General features: G+C 42.1%; 2 protein-coding genes across 2 annotated transcripts in view; both read left to right on the top strand.

The window, feature by feature from the left end:
* The first annotated feature begins 673 nt into the window (after window positions 1-673).
* On the top strand, window positions 674-2,412 carry LOC122039037 (cysteine-rich repeat secretory protein 38-like). The gene is made up of 2 exons (XM_042599052.1): window positions 674-1,460; window positions 2,339-2,412. The coding sequence occupies exons 1-2, from the start codon at window positions 674-676 to the stop codon at window positions 2,410-2,412; spliced, it is 861 nt and encodes a 286-aa protein (XP_042454986.1).
* A 1,123-nt stretch (window positions 2,413-3,535) lies between these two features.
* Window positions 3,536-23,562, top strand: part of LOC122039036 (putative receptor-like protein kinase At4g00960) — a 29,509-nt gene continuing 9,482 nt past the window's right edge. The window contains exons 1-3 of the mRNA XM_042599051.1: window positions 3,536-4,328; window positions 7,912-8,028; window positions 8,117-8,247. Of these exons, the coding sequence (XP_042454985.1) occupies window positions 3,536-4,328; window positions 7,912-8,028; window positions 8,117-8,247 (1,041 nt within the window). The remainder of the gene's footprint in view (window positions 4,329-7,911; window positions 8,029-8,116; window positions 8,248-23,562) is intronic.

Below are 23,562 nucleotides of genomic sequence, written 5' to 3'. Positions count from 1 at the left end.
TTCTAGTATTAGCCTGTTACTTATATGTTCGTTGGATCCGCCTCGAGCCTCGGGATACCAAGGACAGGGGGAACCCGGTCGCTGGCTGCAGGTAGCGTTGACCAGAGGATTTCTGAAGACTTGGTGAACATAGAAGTTATCTCAGCATATCCCCTTCCGGGACATCGCGACTCGATCAATATTCCATCCATCTCACCCGATGATTCGTCTGACTCAGATTCCGGACGGGATCATTTACTATTAGCAGTTGGAGCTGAAAGCTAATTTAATTTCCCAGCTGTAGATTATGGAGTGGGTTTTAGGATTTTGTAAACGCCATTTTGTTTTCTCTTCTCGGTCGAGCAATAATCACGAGTCTTTCCATAGCTTTGACGTTTTTTTTGTCCATGCATGTGAAATTTGTCGTTGAAATTGATCACGGTGTCTGGGATTGATGTGCGCGTATAGAAATGGAGACATAGATGACTTCAGGATATGTATTCACATCAGGAGTTTGCGTGCTTATTGAAAAAAATATATATATTATTGAAAAATGTGATTGATATTTGACTAATTCTTTCATGCTACAACAATTTTGAAGGCAATTTTCTGAGCAATTTTTACGCACTCTCAGGGTGTAGTGAATTAGAGTGTAATTGAAGTCTAATTTTCACATTCCATTTTCAATTCCACCATGGCTTCCTCCTTCGTCTCCCTTCTGCTTCCCCTCCTCTCTTTCGCTGGCGCCCAGGAGCAGTTACCGAACTGTGATCCCAGCGCCGGCAAGTTCAGCGACAACAGCACCTACCAATCCAACCTCGAACTCCTCCTCTCCACCCTCTCCTCCGACGGCTACGCCACCGGCTTCCTCAATACCATTGTCGGGGGAGGCTCCGACCAGGTGTTTGGCCTCGTCAACTGCCGCGGCGACATCAACGCCACCGAGTGCCGCTCCTGCCTCGACACCGCCACCGCCGAAGTCACCCGCAACTGCCCTAATTACAGGGCGGCCGAGGTGTGGTACGATGTCTGCCTCGTCCTCATCTCCGACAAGCCGCTGCCCATCTCCTCCTCTAACCGACAGCCACTGGCGTTTAACAGCATGAACAACGCCCCGGAACCGAACCGGTTCGCCTGGCTGTTGAGGATGCTGATGAACCGGACTGCCGATGCGGCGGCCAATTCCAGCAAGAGGTTCGCGATCGGGGAAGCCAACTACTACACGGCAGAGTTCCCCTCCATCTACGTCCTGATGCAGTGCAGGCACGACCTGTCGCACGAGCAGTGCAGGGAGTGCCTGGGCACGCTGTTCGTTCCGATGCCGCCGTTGTTCGTGGGAAAGCAAGGGGGGAGGATACTCGGCGAGAGCTGCGGCATGAGGTTCGAGCTCTACTCCTTCTTCCAAGGTTCCCCTACCGTCAACATCTCTGTGCCCTCGCCGTCAGCGATGCAACTGGCTTCGGCGGCCACCTCCTCCGGAGGTAATTAATTATTTGGTTAATCAATTAGCTACTTAACTATCATGAACATGATGATCTGCAACAGATAAATACAAGTATTAATTGAAAGCATAATGATCGGGTAATGATAGGGGTCCCACTAAAGATGGGGCAAATTAAGGAAGACCGGCTGACGTGAAAGATAAAGTTAAGCGGGATATCCTAGTCCGCAGAGTAGATCATGCAGTGCTGAGCGGACCAGGTATGGCCAAGTGGGTCGGTTACAACCGAGCGAATGATAATAGCTTCGTAGACAAGTAAGTTGAGCTCTACCTCAGTCGGGTGAAATAGTCCTCCGATAACAAAAAGAAATAAGCAGCAGCTGGTCTCGCCGACCGGGCTTTGTATTCGGTCAGAGCAGGATAACCGCTGACAATCAGAAAGCAAGGAAAAAGACAAGTCGGCAGGCCCTGAGGACACCGCCGAGCGGAGGCAGCCCAGCCGAGTAGACCCCGATCGGCCACGCATGACCCCATCAAGTATGTTGTCATATCTTTTTGGGAGTTTGTGCCACTGACAGTAGGACATGTTCTGTAGGCAATCGTACTTTAAAAGCTTCCAAGCTATCACATCAGAAGATTGCATGACTGTTTAAGGAATGATGTCAGGGACACTTTTTGACCTGTCTCTTCCTAGGACACCTAGGAAGATGTGTCTACACCTTGAAATGTGTGCACAAGAACCATGTTGACACTATAAAAAGGAGTTCCTAGATACAAGGAAAGGAATGTGCAACTTCGTCTTCTACATCTATTAGCTACAGTTCTCTGTTTCTTGAGATTGCCAGAGACTGACTTGAGCGTCATAGGCCAATGCCAGGAACCCATTAACGGTCTGGCACTGACGCTTTTGTGCTGCAGGATTACATGGAGTCTTCACTGCGTCAACTTCGAAATCACATCCTCAGCTTGTCATATTTGCTATTTTTGGATAGGGTTATATTTGGCGCAATATGTGGGAAGTTTACCTGAATCCGAAATGCAAAGATGGAGGACGTTAGATGACTCACCACCGTGATGCTGACGAAAGAGGAATTCGACATGTTGATACAAGCGTGAGCGGCTATGATATTAGAGCAGCAATAGGTAATAGTTGGTCACCAAGTAAATGAACCCGCGACATTGACAATAGGCCAACAGGCTGAGCATGAAACGCCGTCGCTTGTCGTCCGAACAACATGTCGATCGACACATTCGGAGATGCACTGGATGCGCTAATCCCTATCATTGGGTGTTGTTCCGCACCCCTTCAGAGGAACAAGGACGAGCAGATAGGGCCCAAGGATCCTTATCGGAGGAAGCGCCCACTCGAGACGAGCGCAAGGGTAAAGCACCAAGGCTCGAGGACTTCCCCAAACGGATAAACAGATAATTCTCTCAAGAGATCTTGGACGACCGGCTGCTACGACATTACGCGCCGCTAACATTCGGAGAATACATGGGGGTGACCAACCCAAAGGATCAAATGCTGAGTATTTCTCACTACGCTCTCCGGATAGGCTCAGAGGTAGTTCGAGCGACTGCCGATCAACTCTATATGTAGCTTTAAGGACTTCTGAGCAACATTCCTACAATACTTCGCTAGCAATTACCGCCATCAGAAGATGAACGTGAATCTAATCGTGGTCAAATAGGGGTCCAAGGAGGCACTACGTGTTGGTCCCTTAACGACCGGATAGAGGGGAGGGGGTGAATAGCCTGCATAAAAATAAATGAACTATTTTCGAACTTATAGTTTTATTAAAATTAATATTTGCATACAAATAATTAAAAGACTAAAAACAAAAGATATAAAGAAATTATTTGGTTATAAATGGAGAGGATGTTATACTCTACTAAGTACCAGCTGGAGCTGAAAGCTAATTTAATTTCCCAGATGCAGATTATGGAGTGTGTTTTAGGATTTTGTAAACGCCATTTCGTTTTCTCTTCTCGCTCGAGCAAGAATCACGAGTCTTTCCATAGCTTTGACTTTTATTTTCTCCTGAAATTTCTCGTTGAAATTAATCATGGTGTCTGGATTCGATGTGTTTTTCACATTCCATTTCCAATTCCGCCATGGCTTCCTCCTTCCTCTCCCTTCTGCTTTCCCTCCTCCTCTTCCTCTCTTTCGCCGGCGCCCAGGAGCTGTTCCAGAACTGTGATCACAGCGCCGGCAACTTCAGCGACAACAGCACCTACCGATCCAACCTCGAACGCCTCCTCTCCACTCTCGCCTCCGACGGCTACGCCACCGGCTTCCTCAATACCAGTGTCGTGGGAGGCTCCGACCAGGTGTTTGGCCTCGTCAACTGCCGCGGCGACGTCAACGCCACCGAGTGCCGCTCCTGCCTCGACAACGCCACCGCCGAAGTCACCCGCAACTGCCCTAATGATAGGGCGGCCGAGTTGTGGTACGAGTTCTGCCTCATCCGCTTCTCCGACCAGCCGCTGCCCACCTCCTCCTCCAACCGCCACCCACTGGGGTTTAACAGCATGGACGACGCCCCGGAACCGAACCGGTTCGCCTGGCTGTTGGGGATGCTGATGAACCGGACTGCCGATGCGGCGGCCAATTCCAGCAAGCGGTTCGCGATCGGGGCGGCCAGCTACTACACAGCAGAGTTCCCCTCCATCTACGACTCAATGCAGTGCACGCGCGACCTGTCGCAGGAGCAGTGCAGGGAGTGCCTGGGCACGCTGTTCATTCCGATGCCGACGTTGTTCGTGGGAAAACAGGGGGGAAGGTTACTCGGCGGGAGCTGCGGCATGAGGTTCGAGCTCTACTCCTTCCTAGGTTCCCCTACCCTCAACATCTCTGTGCCCCCGCCGTCAGCGATGCAACTGGCTCCGGCGCCCACCTCCTCCGGAGGTAATTAATTATTTCGTTAATCAATTAGCTACTTATCATGAACATGATGATCTGCAACAGATAAATACAAGTATTAATTGAAAGCATACTTTAGATACATCGAATCAAAACCATACGATGGATCTAAAGATCTAGTGATCATTATCTATAAGGCTACATTAGATAGAAATCGAAATTGATCTACTATGATTCTATTACATTAGTCATTGATCTTATTTATCGTCATAATTCCTATAAGCACTGAATGATCTTCTATAGGATCGGGTAGCAAATCGTAGTCTACTCAATGGAAAGAGAGGAGGAAGAGGAAGCTCTCTTGAATACCAAGGTTTAAGATTGATTCTATTCGGAATTTGACTCAGACGAAAGTCAACTGAGATGGCGCTGGTATTGACGGAGGGATGACTTTTGCGCGGCGAGCACAGGCACGTTGGAAAGAGGGACCCTAGGGATGTAAATGAGCCAAGCTGCTCGTGAGCAACTCAAAGCTCGATTCGATAAAAACTCGTTTAATTAGGCTCATTAAGATAAATAAATCAAGCTCAAGCTTCATAATATTTGACTCGTTAGCTCATGAACACGTTCGTTAAGCTCATGAATCAACTTTTAAATAAAAAATAATAATTTTGATATTAAGTTTATAAATTTTACACTCTACTTATGTAAAACATAGATAACTATATTAAATTTATTTATTAGAATAAAATTATAAATTTTAAGAAGAATATTATATATTTTTAAAATATATAATTTAGTCTTTAATGAATATTTAAATTTATAATTTATATTTATTAAGCTCGTTTAGGCACGATAAAAGCTCGAATAAGCTCATGAGCCATTAATATATTCGTTAAATAAAGCTTGAGCTCGGCTCGATAATAAATGAGCCAAACTCAAACATCCAAAAGTTCAGCTCGGCTCGGCTCGGCTCGGTTACACCCCTGGGACCCTCCTGTGAAGCTTCTGAACAATGACGGTGTTGCTAGTACTTGAGCTCTGTACACACTCGGACAAGCACACAGAGCGTTAGAGACCAAAAATCAGGGAAAAAGTTCCTGGCAATGACCCTCCGACGCTCAAGTCAGGTACTTTTTCCCCAAAGAACAGTGTATGAAAGAGAAGAATGTAGAAGACGAGTCCGAGAATGCGCGTGCGCGTACCTGGCTAAGGGAGAGGGCCTCCCTTTTTATATGACGTTGCGTGCCTTCTGGAGACTGCCAGATGTCAGAGAATATCGGATGTCAGGGTCCGTTGAGTGAGGGAGGTTGTACGTCGATCTTTCATTAGCGGGAGGAAGGTTCCACTGGAGCAGGATGGTAGACTACTGGAATATTCCCTGACGCACAACAGTTATTCCCTGACAGGAGGTTATGATTGTCTGATACTGTTGTCATCTAGTGCCAGTCAGGTATACAAGTCGGGTATTAGCTTTGACTGTGTCTGCTGCCCCAGATCTAGGAATCTGCTTAAAAATTTGTTTCATATTTAAAAGTCCTAGTTTATTGTGTACATTCCCAGTCGTCTTCGTAAATTACTGAATTCAGACTCTGGTAGTGGTTTGGTGAAAATATCAGCCAAATTTGGTTTGGACTCAACATAATTGAGTTCAATGTCTCCTTTAGAGACGTGATCTCTAATAAAGTGATATTTTATTTCAATATGTTTGGTTCTTGAATGATGCACTGAATTTTTTGTTAAGTTGATTGAACTGATATTATCAATATGGATTTTTACACTTTTATATTCTAAGTTAAAGTCTTTTAATGTGTGCATCATCCATAATAGTTATGCTACACATTCACCCATTGCTATATACTCGGCTTCAGTAGTAGATAACACAACACAGTGTCCTCTGATAAGGATCCTTGGGTCCTATCCGCTCAGCCTTGTTCCTTTGAAGGAGTGCGGAACAATGCTCGGTGGTAGGGGATCGGCGTGTTCGGTGCCTCTCCAAATGTGCTGATCAGCTTGTTGTTGGTCCGACGAGCGGCGGGGTTTTTCGCTCGGCCATTATGATCAGCTTGTTCACCTGTCACAGACGCAGCGAGTTCATTTCCTTGATGACCAGTTGTCGCCTGCTGCTGCTCCAACATCTTCATCGCTCGGGTTTGCACCAGCATGTCGAACTCCTCTTGCATCAATGCCACTGTGGTAAGTCATCCAGCATCCTCTATATTTGCGTTTCAGATTCAAGTAAGATTCCCACAGACGGTCAGTGCCAAATATAATCTTGTCCAGAATCAGCGCAGATGACAAGCTTGGGGATGTGGCTTCGAGTTGACACGATGAAGACTCCATGTAATCCTGTAGCACAAAAGCGTTAATGCCGGGTCGGGAAAGAGTTCCTAACATTGATCCTCCGACGCTCAAGTCAGTTTCCGACGACCTTAAGAAATAGAGAACTGTAACTAAGAGATGTAGAAAACCAAATTACGCATACCTTTTCCTGTAGCTGGGAACCCCCTTATATAGTGTCAATCTAGTGCTGTGCACACATCTCAAGGTGTAGGCATGTCTTCCTAGGTGTCCTAGAAAGAGACAGGTCAAAAAGTATCCCCGATACCATTCCTTAAGTAGTTATGTAATCCTCTGATGTGACAGATTTGAAGCTTCTAAAGTACAATTGTCTGCTAGACATGCCCTACTATCAGCGGCACAAACTCTTAAAAAGATATGAAGAGATAGTTGGTGGGTCCATGCGCGGTCGACCGGAGTCCGCTCGGCCGGGTTGTCCCCGCTCGGTAGTGTCCTTCCGAGCTACAGCATGTCCGCTTGCTTCCTGACCGTCGTTGGTTGTCTCCATCTGACCGGACATTGCTCCTGGTCAGTGAGACCAGCTTCTGCTTAACTTTCTTTGTTGTCGGAGGACAATTTTACTTGGCCGAGGAGCACCCAACATGTTGGATCCTAAACCGATTTCTTCCGCTCGACCGTAACCGATTCGCTCAACCGTACATGATCCGCTCGATAGTATCCAATCTGCTCAGGGGTATCCAGTCTGCTCGACGGACTTAGATCCACGCTTAACTTTGTCTCCTCCATCAATCAGTTTTTTTTTTTTTTTCCACTTTCATCTATTTTTTAATGGGCCCTTCGTTACTACCTGATCAATTATATGATTCGAATTGGTTGATTCTGCTTGCCATCGTGTTTGGACAAAGCATGCAGTGCTCCGCACCACTATTGTTAGTGGCTTTGAGAAATCCTGCCCATTTGTCTTATTTTTCTGTCGGTAATGCTTAGCATCACAATTTCAAGACTTTTGAAAAAGTCAAGAAAAGTCTCCCATTTTTCTATTGTGATGGCACTGTCACTGTCATGTTTTGCCAGCGACGTGACGTGACGTGACGTGACGTGACGTGACGTGACGTGACACTAAACGAATCTAATTAATATGTGGTGTAAAATTTTGGTAGCTCGTGGAATAAAACGTTGATGAGCACCAAAACTTGTGAGATATTTTATTGTCTTACATACATGCTCGTGGAATAAAACGTCTAAAGAATTATCTACAGGTAGGATTTAACGTCTAACAATATTGATTTTCGATGAAAAAGAAATGAAATGTTGAGATTTGCCGCAGGGAAAAAGAATGTAATTGGAATTGTCCTAGATATTGTAATACCATCGGTGACTGCGATGTCTCTCATCTTCTTAATTTGCATTTGCTACTGGAGGAGGAAGAAGCCGGGACCCCAACGTGAGTAACGTAACTGCACAGCATAATTAATTATCAAGCTACATAATGTGTCTTAATGTCTCTAAGTCGTTTAATCTTCTATCAATAGATGAAACTGAAGCAGAGAAAATCATGAGTGTCGAATCAATATTGTTTGATCTCTCCACACTACAAGTCGCGACAGCCTACTTCTCTAAAGATAACAAACTCGGCGAAGGTGGATTCGGAGCAGTTTACAAGGTATATTTAAACTCAAAAGCATATATATGTTGGTATTAATTTCTTGTTATGTGATGCGGCAAATAAGGTAGGACCTTTGAAGTTGGGGCCAAATAAAGAAGGTCAGTTAATGTGACGATCAAAGTCAAGCAGGGGTCGTTACTCGGGGTTAGCAAGGCCGCATGGCCGGCCGAGCCTAGCTGATTGGATATTTTGTCGGATTGGATTCCGAGTCCATGGCTGGCCGAGCAATCGAGTCGATTGGATCTTTTGTATGATCATATTCCGAATCCTACTGGCTCAATGGAAAGGCGAGTCCTCTTAGCTCAATAGAGAACCGAGTTCTCTCGATCTGATCAGAGCTTCTAGATATATTGTTCGATTGAATACCGAGTTCTCGAGATGATCAACCTTCTGTAACCAATTCAACTTGTCCAAAAGCAATGCCCGACCGAACAATAGAGGAGACTCGTCCAGCTCACAATTAAAGTAGGGTCCATCAACCTAAAAGCCCTATATCCTTCTTTGGCATCTTGTATAACCGTTGTCAGAGAACCAAGTAAATATTCCATATGCAGTCCGTACGTTGGAAGTGTCCACCCTGCAAGCACAGATGTGATGGACCCAATTTATGAAAAGTGTAAAATGTCAGAATGGTTGGTTCTATTTTAGTAATGCATAGATCTTCATGCAGAGAAAAAAAAGTATTATATAAGGGATCTCCACCCATAGGCGCAGGTAAGCTTCGCTTCTAGAATTCATTGTTCCTTGCTACTGTTCTTAATTCTTTCTTCATATCCCTGTCTAACTTGAGCGTCAGAGTCCTGCATCGGGGACTCTTCCCTGACTTGGTCACTGTCATTTTCTTCTTCTAGCTCTTCTCATTGCTAACTAGGCTCGATCATGGCATCAGGTTCCTCCTGCTCAAAGTATTATCCAGTCAACCTCAAAGCCACCTATTCAGTACGCCACATTGATTTCAGATAGGATCAAATTTGACTTCATATGTGAGAACTTCACATGATTCTAAAACTCGAAGATGGAAGAAGTTGGAAGGTTCACAACAATGACCCTATCGTAAGAGGACCTGGATTTGCTAGTGGCTATCAAAGCCTAAAAGATAGTGCAACAATACTCTTTACTGAACAACCTAGCAGTCTAAGTGACAGGACCTCACATAGAGTGGAGGACCAAGGTAGAAGGGCCGATGTAGTTTCCCTCGGTCCCTCCTCTAGCTAGTTTTAATCAGCTACCTGTACGACCGATTGATTTTCCTCCCATGCCCCCATCTTTGATCGCATACCATAGGGCATTGTTCCACACGCCTCTCGATGACATGGGCCGCCCGGAGAGGCCCTAAGGATCATTCTCGGGAGACGCACCCACTCGGGATCAACGGAAAGGGAAGACTCCAGCCCCTAGTGGCTCCCTCAAATGACTAAGCATGTCATTATCCTTAGAAATATTGGAGGATAAATTGTCACCCCACTTCCAATCCCTTGCGATTGGAGAGAATGGAGGCGTGGCCGAATTAGAGGATCACCTACTCAAGTTTAAAAATGTAGTCATCCTCCATTAATACACGGATGGTGTCAAGTGGCGAGTGTTCTTAACTACACTCTCTGTCTTTGCTTAGAGATGGTTTAACCGACTCCCGACTGACTCCATATGCAACTTCAAGGATTTCCGAAAGGCATTTCTCCACCACTTCGCCAATAGCTGTAGGTACCACAAAACCACACTAAGTTTATTCACCTTCAAGTAACGACCCAAGGAGGCTTTGAGGACATACATCAAGTGTTTCAACCAAGTGACCATGGATATCCCTTCGACCACTTTGGAGATTCTGGTAAGTGCTTTCTCCCAAGGGCTCACAGATGAAGACTTCTTTATGTCCCTGATTAAGAATCCTCCTAGGGATTTTGATCACTTGCTAGAAAGGGTGACCAAGTACATTAACTTGGAGGAGGCATAGTCTACTCGGAAGAAGAAGTTGGTTGTGCCTGCTCCTATCTTTGCCTCAGAGCACCGAGCCCCTTTCCCTCCTCCTCCATCTAAAGGATCCCAATCGGGCCCCCAACCGCATCCTCGTGAGCATAGGCCAAACATGTGGAGGTCATCTAGACTTTATTTGCTGAGCCTCGCCGGTGGATTCCCAATTTTTGTGCATACCATCAGTCGAAAACCCACAACACTAAAGATTGTTATCGATATAATCTGCGCTGGGCAGCTAATCAAGGGCTTCAACACCGACCTCCTCCTCAAGACAATAGATGCTACCAGCGACTGCACGAACCTCTGAGAGGAGGCTCTGTGAAAGTCGATCGACCCCAACAAAGGCCCTAACAGTAAAATAACCAGGCCTAAGCCCTATCCCTGTTGAACCTCCATGCTAGCAGACTCGACAGGAAGAGAACCGTAACAATGTCGCTTGGGGGGACATAGGCATGATAGCTAGCGGCCCAACGGACGAAGATTCTAACAGAGTTAGAAAGTCACACACATGCCGACTAGAGATTCATGTCATTGACTGTAGTCAAAAACAAGCACAGGGGCCAAAAATCTACTTTGGCCCCAAGTACTTGGAAGGGGTAGAAATACCCCATGATGATATGTTGATCATCAAGGCTATTATATCCAATTATAATATACATCGAAATTTTGTTGATACAGGAAGTTATGTTAATATCATATTCAAGAAGGTGTTCGATCAGTTGGAGATTGATAGGGGTGAACTTCAACCCATGATGACGCCCTTGTACGGATTCATAGGGAATGAAGTGCAGCCAATCAGGCAAATCAGATTGGCTCTCTTTTGTGGAGGAACTCCTGATGAGAACTCGATGATCAACTTTTATAGTGGTAGATGCGCCCTCGGCCTATAATGTGATTTTGGGTTGACTGGCGTTGAATAAGTTCTGAACGGTTATCTTAACCTTCTATCAAAATATCAAATTCTCGGTGGACAACCAAGTGGGAAAAGTAAGAGAACATTAGCTAATAGCACGCAAGTGCTACGTGGACGTCATCAAAATCGAAGCTTGCACAACTCTTAAGATTCAGGAAACGGAGGTGAACCAATACATGAACCACCCCCGATGTTAATGTTGAACTCCATAGTTATTTTGATGTGATCAACCAAGTTAGTATTGGTTGCTACTGGGAATATCGTACAGGTTCCCTTGTACAAAAATTTTGTACAAGTCCTGAACCATTCCTAACAACCTATTGTGTTCTTTAGAAATTAAATTTAGAATCGCAAATAAAACTTAACATTATTGATTCCAAATTCAACTTATTTGTTCTTAGAGGTTTAGACTTGGATTGCAAACGTTGCTTAACATTATTGATCCAAATCCACCCATGTTACAAATTCGATTAAATATTTATTTCAAAGTTCGGCTTCCAGGTCAAACGTGGCGAGGCACTAGGCCTTCTTGGGTATGAGATCATCCACCACTGCCTAGACAAAGTCTTACAAAGAAAACCAATATTTAATTTCCGTATAGTAATCTTAGGTTTAACCAAAAAGAACAATCGAATCACAAATTCAAAAATCAAAAGAAACACAAAATCAAAAACACAAATTCGATAACCTAGATTCATTAGCCTCTTGTATTTGGTATTTCAAGATCTAAATAAAAGGATGAACTAGTTATGATGCTGAAACTAATAACTAGTTATACCTTTTATAGCTTATAGACCTCACGATCTTCTGACGTATTCCTCTTCTTATCTCGGACGTCGTGTGGGCGACGATCTACCGAGACGAGAATCCACCTAAGCTTCCTTCTTCTTCAAGCAAGTTTCGGCCAACAACAAACTCCTTGAGTTGAAGAACTTCGGCCACCAACCAAGCTCCAAGGGATGCTAAGAAACAATGCCTCCTATCTCTCTTTCTTCTCCAAGCAAAATCCGGCCACCAAGATCTCTCCAAGAAGATGATGCCGCCAGCCACTTAAGAAGAAGAATAGGGGAAGAGGAAGAAGAGAGGGCCGGCCACCACAAGGAAGAGAGGAATAGAAGATAGATTGTATGAGGTGAGGCACCTCTACCCTCTCTTTTATATTCCTTGATCTTTGCAAATAAGGAAAGTTTTAAATAAAACTTCCTTAATTTCCTTGCCAATGAAAAGGAAAATTTAATTAAACATTCCTTTTATTTATTAATGTGGTCAGCCACCTCAATTCCTCCAAACAAGGAAAGTTTTAAACACAAAATTAAAACTTCCTAATTATTTCCGAAAATTTTTAAAATAAAAATTTCTCTTTAAAAATCCATTCATGGTTGGTTATAAAAGGAAACTTTTATAAATTAAAATCTCTCTATTAAAACATGTGGATGATTACAATAAGGAAAGTTTTTCTCAAAATTAAAATCTTCCTTTCAATCTACAAATAAGAAAAGATATCAAATCTTTTCTCTTAATCTTTTGTAGAAACTATAAAAAGGAAAGATTTAATTTTAAAACCCTCTTTTAAAATCATGAGGATGGTTACATAAAAGGAAAGTTTTATCAAAAATTAAAATCTTCCTTTTAACTATAAATAAGGAAAGATATCAAACATTTCTCTTAATCTTTTGTAGAAAACTATAAAAGGAAAGATTTAAATTTTAAACTCTCTTTTAAAACCATGGCTTCCACATAAGAAAATATTTTAAAAAATAAAATCTTTTTAATTTAATGTGGCCAGCCAATTAAGCTTGGGTTCAAGCTAGGGCCGACCACCAACTCACCTTGGTTTGGCCGGCCCTAGCTTGGGCTCCAAGCTAGGCTTGGCCGGCCACCTTAAGGTGGGTAAGAAGGTGGGTATGGGTGGGTATAACACTTTATAATTAAGAGTCTACGACAGGGACCGAGAGGAGGAATTAGTTTTGGTCTTCCGATGAACTTGAGCTTACCGTGTTCGCCCCGAACACCCAACTCGAGTTCATCAATAATATCTCATTCCACTAAAGAGTTATTATTGAACTACCGCACCAATCCCATATTACTATATGGGCTCCTTCTTATCATGAGTGTGTTAATCTCCCTGTGTTTAAGTTATCGAATGCCCACTAATTAAATGAGTTACTAACAACTCACTTAATTAATATCTAGCTCCAAGAGTAGTACCACTCAACCTTATCGTCATGTCGGACTAAGTCCACCTGCAGGGTTTACATGATAATCCTTATGAACTCCTCTTGGGGACATTATCAACCTAGATCACTAGGACACATTTTCATTCTATAATCAACAACACACCATATAAATAATATCATTTCCCAACATATCGGGCCTATTGATTTATCGAACTAAATCGCACCCTTTGATAAATTAAAGAAATGAATATTGAGTATATGTGTTTGTTATTATATCATGATTAAGAGTGCACACTTCCATAATTACAAAGGTCTTGTTCTTTTATGCAGTCAGTATAAAAAGAACTTACCTTAAATGATCCTGCTCGATATACTCAGAGTGTACTAGTGTAATTTTATAGTCAAGATAAACTAATACCAAATTACACTACGATTATTCCAATGGTTTTTTCCTATCCATTTTAGTCGTGAGCAACTGTTTATAATTTATAAAGAACTGATAACATGATTTTCTGTGTGTGACACCACACACCATATTATCTAAAATATAAATTAATTGAACAACTACACTTAGCATATAAATGTAGACATTTGACCAATGTGATTCTTTATTTCTAAATAAATATTTACAAAAAGCTAGGCTTTTAGTATACACTCTAACAGTTAGATTGGGTCATATTTGATTTCGATCCCTGTGTCTAAGTGTGCAGGAGCTTAGGAGCACAAGAAGTTGAGCGGAAGATGTAGCTAGCGAGAACGATGGCACGGGAAGGGAGCCGACGGGCTTGGTGCATCCGAGGGACGATAGGGTTATGGAAGGCGCCTTCGATGAATAGTACGAAGGCACCTTCCAAGGCTATGGAAGGCACCTTCGGACAGTTAAATTATATGTTGGCAGTGGATAAAGCTTTATCCATGAGTGCCTCGCTGGAGATGCCTTCCAGCCCTATGGAAGGCGCCTTCAGCCTTTTGATAAGATTTTCCAGGGGCTATAAAAAGACCCCTGGACCTAGGAAATAGTATCAACTCTAGTTTTCATTTCCTAGCACATTCCTGAGCTTTTTAAGAGTGTGATATGCTTCTCCGCCTACACAAAGGAGATCTTTCAGCGCTTTCTTTTACCTTGGATTAACAACCACCTAGGTTGTAACCAAGTAATTCCTTTGTATCATTTTGATTTATTAGTTACTTAATTTCATTTATATAAGTGTGCTACTAATCTGAGTTGAAGAACGAGGAAGGGTTTTATTTTTTTATTTCAGGCAATTCACCCCTCCCCTTTTGCCGACTCCGTTGCGCCAACAAGTAGTACCAGAGCTCAACTGCCTCAGAAGGACTAACCACCGACTGAAGCATCAAAATCAAGATGATAACCAGACCAACGATCTACCCGCAAAGTTCGAAGAGGATTTCACCTCATGAAAAAAATGCATGGAAGTATTTTTCAAAACCGACTTCGAAATTATGCTAATAATTAAATATGATTTTGTAGCTCCCAAAAACCCCCAAGGAGAAGAAAAAGAAGAATATCATTGGTCCAAGAAGGAGCAAGCAGACTTCGTAGCAAACGGACGAGCCGAATTCCACCTACTCAGTGTACTTCCACCCCAGGAAGTAAATCGAATCGAAGATTGCAACTTAGCAAAGGAACTTTGGGAGAAGTTCCTGGAACTGCACAAAGGAACTTCCGAAACAAAGCTTGCGAGATGGGACATGCTCCGGAATCAACTGACGAACCTCCGGATGGAAGAAGGAGAGTCAGTAACACAACTACACGGAAGAATCAAGGAGCTGATCACCGGACTAACAAACCTCGGAGAAATGGTAACTAATCGGGACGCACAAAGGTATGCTTTAAATGTGTTCCCAAGAACACCTGAATGGACAACTATAGTAGACTTCTACTATATATTCAAGGATCTCGAGGTAAGTACTTTAGAAAGTCTTTTCTTTACTTTCAAATTACACGAATCTCGATGTGCAGGACAAAGAAAGGGATCGAGTCAAAATGTTGCCCTGAAGGCAAGAATAAACGATTCAGATTCCGATGAATCTATTGATGAAAACGAAGCAGCCCTAATGGAAAGAAAGTTTAATAAATTTATTAAATCTAATAAATTTAAATCGCAGACAAAGAGAGATTACCGAAATAAAAGGAAGGTCTGATGCTACAACTATAACGAAGAAGGGCACATCAAAGATGACTGCCCGAAACTGAAGAACAAAGACAAGGAAAAGAATAAGAAGTCAGCTCAGCCCAAACATAATCTCAAAGCCACGTGGGACGAGTCATCATCCTCTGAATCTGAAATCGAAGCATACGTCGGACTAACCCTAACGACAATCCATCAAGAAGAAGATGAGACCGGCTTAGAGATGAGCATAGATGAAGGGGGAGGATCATCAGAAGAAAACAACGATGAAGGGGGGAGCATCAGAAATTGAGGTAAGTGAGGTACGTGCTCTCTCTCCCAAGCAGTCTTTTAAGTTTATTAAAATTCTTACTAAAGATCTAGTGAAATTAGAAAAGAAAAATGCTGAGCTAAAATTGAATTTAGCAATGACATGCCCTCTAGAAATGTATGATAATCTAAAATTAGAAAATGAAAAATTAAAAATAGAAATCAAAAAATTGAAAAATGACCATGCATGCTTGAAATCATATAACTTTCAAAAATTAAAACTTAGAATTTATGGTAGACTAAATTGGTTTATTAGACATCACCAGGGATAAATAAGGAGAGTTTCAAAAAATCATCTATCTCCCAAATTTTAAATTAATCCAGTAGGAAGGAACCTATATTGGGTTTCAAAATTATACTTAAATTAAAAGAAAAATTCTAAGGTTTTCAGAAAAGTTAAATGTTAAATTCTTTAAAAGGCTTTGTCTAGAAGTGGTTGATGATCCAATAATCAAGAAGACCTAGTGCTTCGCCACAGCCTGGAAGCTAATTATTGAATTAAATATTTAATTGACAAACTGATAAGCTTGTGAAATTAATTAAGATAATGCTTTCAATGTTTGTCAATTTTTGAAAAACTCCATAACTTAGATCAAGTTTTAAAATTTCTTTTACTTGTTTTATTAAATCAAGTTTCTTTTCCTAAAACTTAAATTTTCCATATTTTTACCCTATTTTTTGATGTGATCAAAGGAGGAGAAATATGTACAAGTTTAGGGGGAGTTAGATTTTTTTTTCAAATTCTGAATTCAAATCAGTTTATTTTATACTTAGCATTGCAATTTCTTGTATTGCAAACTTTATACTTTAAATGTTTTTTTATTACTACTTGTTTTTATTACCCTAACTTGAACTTGGGTTGATGCACATCAAAAAGGGAGAGATTGTTAGATCCCGTGGTTGTTTTGATGTGATCAACCAAGTTAGGTTGGGTTCTGTTTAGTTTTGATCCCTGTGTCTAAGTGTGCAGGAGCTTAGGGGCACAGGAAGTTGAGCGGAAGACGCAGCTAGCGAGAAAGATGGCACGGGAAGGGAGCTGACAGGCTCGGTGCATCTGAGGGATGAAAGGGCTGCGGAAGAGTATACCGGTGGACGAGAAAACGTACGTGACGTTCGAGGAACGAGAAGCCGAAGTGGAAGCCTGCTCGAGGAGAAGGCCAGAAATTGGGTTCGGGTGAGCCCTATTCAATGGCCGAAATCACGCAGGAGATCGCAGCAACAAATGAGTGAAATGGAGCTGCAAGTGCTGCTGGAGGCGCCTTCAAAGGCTATTGAAGCCACCTCCGCGCCTTCTGTGAAAAGCGCCTTCCATGGCTGGAAGGCGCTTTCGATGAACAGTGCAAAGGCGCCTTCCAAGGCTATGGAAGACACCTTTGGTCAATCAAACTAGACGTTGGCAGTGGATAAAGATTTATCCACGAGTGTGTTGCTGGAGGGGCCTTCCAGTCCTATGGAAGGCGCTTTCAGCCTTCGGATAAGATTTTCCAGGGGTTATAAAAAAACCCTGGACCTAGGAAATAGTATCAACTCTAGCTTTCATTTTCTAGTACATTCTTGAGTTTTTTAAGAGTGTAATAGGCTTCTCCGCCTACACGAATGAGATCTTTCAGCACTTTCTTTTGCCTCAGATTAACAACCACTTAGGTTGTAACCAACTAATTCCTTTGTGTCTTTTTGATTTATTAGTTACTTAATTTCATTTATATAAGTATGCTACTAATCTTAGTTGAAGAACGAGGAAGGGTTTTATTTTTTATTTCAGGCAATTCACCCCTCTCCTCTTGCCGACCCCGCTGCGCTAACAGTTAATTTATGAAGAGAAAGAAGAAGTGCAGATCCATCAAGGCCGACCAGAGGCTACCACTCAGATAGTGGCCAATTTGACCCCTCGAGATTAAGGCAGAACTAATCACATATTTAGCGCGCAATAATGATGTATTCACTTGAGCACTCTAGGAGATTACTGACATATCTCTAGATGTTATGGAGCATGTGCTCTATGTTTGCCCGGATGCTCGGATAATTAAGCAAAGGAAGAGAGATTTTATAGCCGAGCAAAGCAAGATCATCCGAGCTAATGTTGACAAGCTGCTGAAGGAAGGGCACATTTGGGAGGTACAATTCCTAAGTTAGTTGGCCAACATAGTGCTGATGTCCAAACTAGGGAACAGATGATGCGTTTGTGTGGATTTATGAGACTTGAACAAAGCATGCCTAAAAGATTATTACTCTTTACCGCATATTGATCAAGTGGTGGATTCAACTTCCGGTTGTGAGTTGATATCCATGTTGGATGCATATCAGGATTATCACCAAGTCCCGTTGTCTAAGGGGGACTAGGAGAATGTTAGTTTCATCACTGTAGAAGGAACCTATTGTTATAATGTTATGTTGTTTGGACTAAAGAATACATGCGCTGCTTATCAATGACTTATGAACAAAGTATTCCAGAAGTAAATTGGAAGAAATATAATGGTGTATGTGGATGTCATTCTGATCAAGTCTTTCTAAACGGTCGACCTATGTGCAGACATTGACAAGACGTGTCGAACATTAAGAGAATATGGACTCAAGCTCAACCCTAGCAAGTTCTTATTTAGAGCCAAGAGTGGATGTTTCCTTGGTTACATAGTGACCAAGCGGGGGATTGAGAATAACCCTAGTAAAGTGTAGGCTCTTCGAGATATGGCGCCCCGGCGTAATCTAAAGGAAACACTGCTACTGATTGAGTGAATCATGACACTGTCCTGGTTCATCTCGAATTGTCCGATCAGAGTCTACCCTTCTTCAAAATACTCTGGTGAGTCACCAAGTTTCATTGAGATGTCGAGTGCGACAAAGTGCTAGAGGAGCTTGATGATTACTTGTCCACCTTGCTTGTGCTCGCTAAACCAATAGTTAACGAGCCATTATGGGTGTACTTGTCCACTACTGAAGGAGTGGTCGGATCGGTCTTAGTGAGGTAGGAGAGAAATGAGCAACGACCAATGTACTTCTTAAGTCATATATTGAAAGATGTCGAATGTCACTACACTGCTCTTGAAAAATTAGCGTTCGGGCTAGTCTTAGTTGCATGGAGGTTACGTCCTTACTTTATTTCTCATCCAATTATAGTATTAATTAATAGTACTATCGACAGAGTACTAGTGAACCTAGAGGCCTGGGGGAGTTTGATCAAGTAGACCATGGAACTAAATGAGTATGATATACAATATTAGCCCCGAACGACGATCAAAGCTCAAGCATTGACGAACTTCATGATGGAGATACAAAAGACAAAACTGGAGGAAACATTGAAGATCTACGTAGATGGGTTGTCCACCTTACAGAGCAGTAGGGTTGGAATCCTCATGGTATCGCCCTACGAAGGCAGGTTGTAGTTATCTATTCGGTTTGCTTATTAAGCCATAAACAATGAAGTGGAATATGAATCATTGATATCCGGACTGTAAGCCGTGAAGCACATGGAGGTCATCTAAGTCTTAATTCATTTAGATTCTCAGTTGGTGTCCCAGCAGTTGGTTGACAAATTTGAGATAAACAACGAGCAATTGAAGTTGTATGTTGGAGCCTTTGAGAAATTGAAGGAAGGGTTCCAGGAGATGACCTTACAAAAGATCCCCCGAGCGGAAAACCAGAAAACAAATGAGTTGGCCAATTTGGTCGAGGCCTTGGTCCCGTGGACACTATACAAACCAGTGGATAAAACACTGTTAATATTTCACCTTATGGCCAATTTGGGGGAAGGTCTACGGTGAGATGGCCAGCTTCTCTGAGCTGCTTCATGGCCTCCTCCGCCCCATAACCAAACATTTTTGAAGTCCACTGGCCAAGGAGGAGATTGAACTCCTGGGAACGTAGATAATTCACCTTATGGCTTCAAGATGCTCATCTTCTCCCACCTTGTAGTTGACTAGCTTGACCTTTAATGCCTCCAGCTCGACGTACTTGCTATCTATGGCTTGTTGTTTCTCATCGATCTGTAGTTCTTTTATAGTCTGCTTGGCTGCCTTGCCGGTCAGTTTAAAGGCGTGTGTGGTCTTTTTTTCTTTTAGCTTCTCGGCAAGTGCCCTAGCCTCGACATTCTTCTGATTTAGATCAGATATGGCCTTTATTCTGCGGGCAATCTTGGACTTAAGGTAGGACTTGACGGTCTATACTTGTCTCTGGAGATTCTCCACTTTAGTCGTCTGCGCGAGTCCTCTCTCCTTCTCCTCAGTGACAACCTTCTCATCCCTTAGTAGCAGTCCGCCCTGGACCTCTAGAACCTTCTTTAGATGGGTCATCTCTAAACAAAGTTGATCGAGGGAGGTAGAGGAAGTTCTTGCCTCTGCTAAAGACCCCTTGGGTTTGGTAAGCGTGACTCATCTCTGTTATGTTTTGACATAAGGCCAACCCCGCCACCCAAAATTGAAGCAAGGAGAAGGTTAGGCCAAAGTAAAAAAGAAGAAAGGGAAAATCTACTAATAGAAAAAACTCACCTCGGTAACATCTTGGAAGAAGCGATCCATCAGTTCTTCTAGAAAGTGCTCAATCGTGTGGGCCACGCAGTCGGCCCAGGTCTGTGCCAGGGGGCCTTTCATCTTTATCGTGTACTGAGACGCAAGGGGTTCAAAAGGAATGATGTAGAGTTATTTGTGAGAAGGCAGCCTGAATATGATGCTGACCTTAACGGGCTCAAACCCTTGCGAGCCTGACATAGATTTTGATTTGGGGCTAGATTTGATTTGGGAGAAGGGGCCCTTCTCGTAAGGCTCGATCGACTCTATTGGTGGAGGAGGTAGAGAAGAGATGGGCAACACCGTGATGGGGTCGGTTGGCGTCAGAGGATCGGTCAATGTCTGATCGAAGAGGGCGAGATCCTAAGGATTGACCTCATCTTCGAGGGGAGCAGGCATTGAACTCTCCCCCGCTCGAACACCGAATGAGGTAAAAGGGTGTCGGCGGAGGCGAGAAGTGTAGGTGTAGCCGATCGACGCCATTTGCGATGAATGATCAAAGGTTCATCGAAGGTGGGAGAATGGAAAGGAACTGAGACAAGCGCCATGGAGGGTCGGGGAGTGTTACACTACCGTAAGTGTACAGTTGTCGTAAAGTAATAAAAATACCAATCCCATAGGGACTGTTAATTAAGCACTAGTTGAATTCACACGATGAATTATCTAGACAATCAAAGGATGGTTTTATCACTAGCATTTGTGAGAGATTGAGAAGAGAGAGAGAGAGAGAGGATAGAGAGGGAAAGAGTGTGGGCACAAGTGAACAAAGATAAGGAGGAGTTGGATGGTGAATAAATGATTCTAGAAATTCTGTTTCACTATGACGCTAGTTAATGTTCTTGCACATTGTTCATCTCCTTACCTCTATGCCTACACTCTTGTAGGATTTCTAACTAAAGTTCGGCTCAACCCTATGAAGATCATGTCGGAGAGTTTACATAAGTTCAAATGCTATTGAGTAAAGAAACGACTCTATAAAGTCCAGTTAGAAAGTCTGGTTAAAGGGTTACCCTCTGTCACAGGACCTCCGGTGATATAAATCTAGATTATACAAGTTACTTCATAACATTAATTTGGGAGAAAGCCTCTAAACTCTAATTATCTTCTCTTGTAGGGAATTTCCCTCTGTTTCAAAGAAGATACCCGAGAGAATAAGCGATATCCTCTATCACAAGGTCCTCGGTTAAATAAAGTAAAGTATCCCCTCTACATGGTGGCCAAAACTCTACATCTAAATATATTGACCTCATGCATTTCGTCAAATACACACAAAGCACAACACATAGAAAATGATATAAACATTTCATTGAACAAGGAAATGATATATACATAATTTATACATCAACAACATATTATAAATACTTCCTACATCCTAAAAATTAGAGAATCTACTTCATTACAAGGGAATACAACCAAAAGATGAAGAAAATAGCAAACTACAATTCAAGATATGTAAATAGAGATAAGAGAATGTTTATCCTTGAAGCTCGATGTCATTGGAGATGTTCCCTTACTCTAGAAGTGGACTGATAATGCAGATCGGTGAAGATAAAGCTTCTAGTATTCCCCCAAGGAGGAGATCCTTTCTCCAAGGAATGAGGGTGGAACCCCCAAACCAAAGATGAGTAAAAGGGGAGAAAATATCCTTTCTAGCAGGGGGCACAACCCCCTCATGTTCTTCGCCACATGTTCGTTCTTGGAGGCACAACCAAAGCATGTATCGGCACGGGTGAGGGGGTACAGCCGCGCCTTTTGACATGGTTAGCCTCTGAATTAGCTCTATACATATGTTAAGGTCGTGCCATTTGTCATGGTCGGACCACGATTCGCTCTAAAAAGGGGGGCACGACCGTGTGATTTCACATGACCGCCCCTCGATTAGCTACTAGTAGGAGGCACGACCATATCATTTGGCACGACCTACCTATGACTGCTCTCTAGTAATGGGGCACGGTCGTGCCTGTGGGGAACGATCATGCCTATGGGGCACGATCATGCCTGTGGGGCACGATCATGCTTGTGGGGCATGACCTCCTCGTGTATAGTGGGGGTGGAGGCACACGGTCATGCCAGGGGGCATGGTCATGTTGTTAGTCTTCTTCCAGAGTTGCTCTAATGTACCTTTCCATTCTATCTTTACTCCAAATTATGTCTTGTCAATCAAAATAAGGAAATAGCAGATCTCCCAATAAATAGAATAGAAGTATGGCATAGTAATGGAATAGAGTGCAATAAATATAGATTATATGCATGAAATACAAGTAGATATGCGTCAAATAATGTCTAAAAATATATATAATCTACGCACATCATACTTCTAGATTTAAACCTTTGCTTGTCCTCAAGCAAAAACTATAATCTAGACTCTTGTGGTTAAATAGTGCATCATAATCTCTATCTAAGCATTCTAATCATATCAAATAATTTTATTGGTGAGCAAGATATAAAAATTGTTTGAATATGACCAAAGAAATAGTTCTTTGTGTTCAGTACAATAAGTGACCTATTTTTTTCAAGGTTTAATCCCTAAGTCTAGTTAAGTCGTCATGGGACTATATTACGTATGCTTCATCGATAGACACTTATCTACCACATGCATAGTTCATATCTCTCAAACTACACAAGATCTTAAAGGATTTCTTGAAATCAGGATAAACATAACATTTATTTTTTCAGTAACCTAAAGGATTTCTTGGAATCAAGAGAATCAAGGTAAATTGTTAATTTTCACTGATGATAACTGTTTTCTATTCCTTATTCAAATGATGATTTTTTTTATGCTTTATAGGTGAAGCACTAACACATATGCAAATATACAAATGAAAATGCATGGATTTTGATTTTTCTAAGTGAGTTGCCATGATCTGAGATTATCCAGCTACTAAAATGTAATTGAGAGGTTACCTTAGAAACATAAGTACTAGTCTAGTTTTATAAATCATGACTATTTTTAGAGTTATCTGCCTTTAAAATTAGACAAAATATAAAAAGATCCTAAAATAAGGCCAATACTTAAACTCTTAAGTGAAAACATTGTTCACTTTATGCTATCATGGATAGAAAAAGATAGATCACTATACATACTAGCACCATTTGTCAAAAATAAATCATATGAAATCTAGAATAAACGTGTTAGTATTTTTATATTAAGGAAAAAATAATCATGATGCGATGAATGATGTAACTAAAAAAATATTATGTAAAAAGAAAATTAATTGAAAACTAAACTATAATCCAACACATTCGCCCAGAGTTAAACTTTTCATTGTCCCCAATGAAAATTAGAAATG

This window comes from Zingiber officinale, chromosome 1A (assembly GCF_018446385.1).
Source record: "Zingiber officinale cultivar Zhangliang chromosome 1A, Zo_v1.1, whole genome shotgun sequence".
Taxonomy (NCBI): domain Eukaryota; kingdom Viridiplantae; phylum Streptophyta; class Magnoliopsida; order Zingiberales; family Zingiberaceae; genus Zingiber; species Zingiber officinale.
This window is presented reverse-complemented; position numbering and strand designations above follow the sequence as displayed.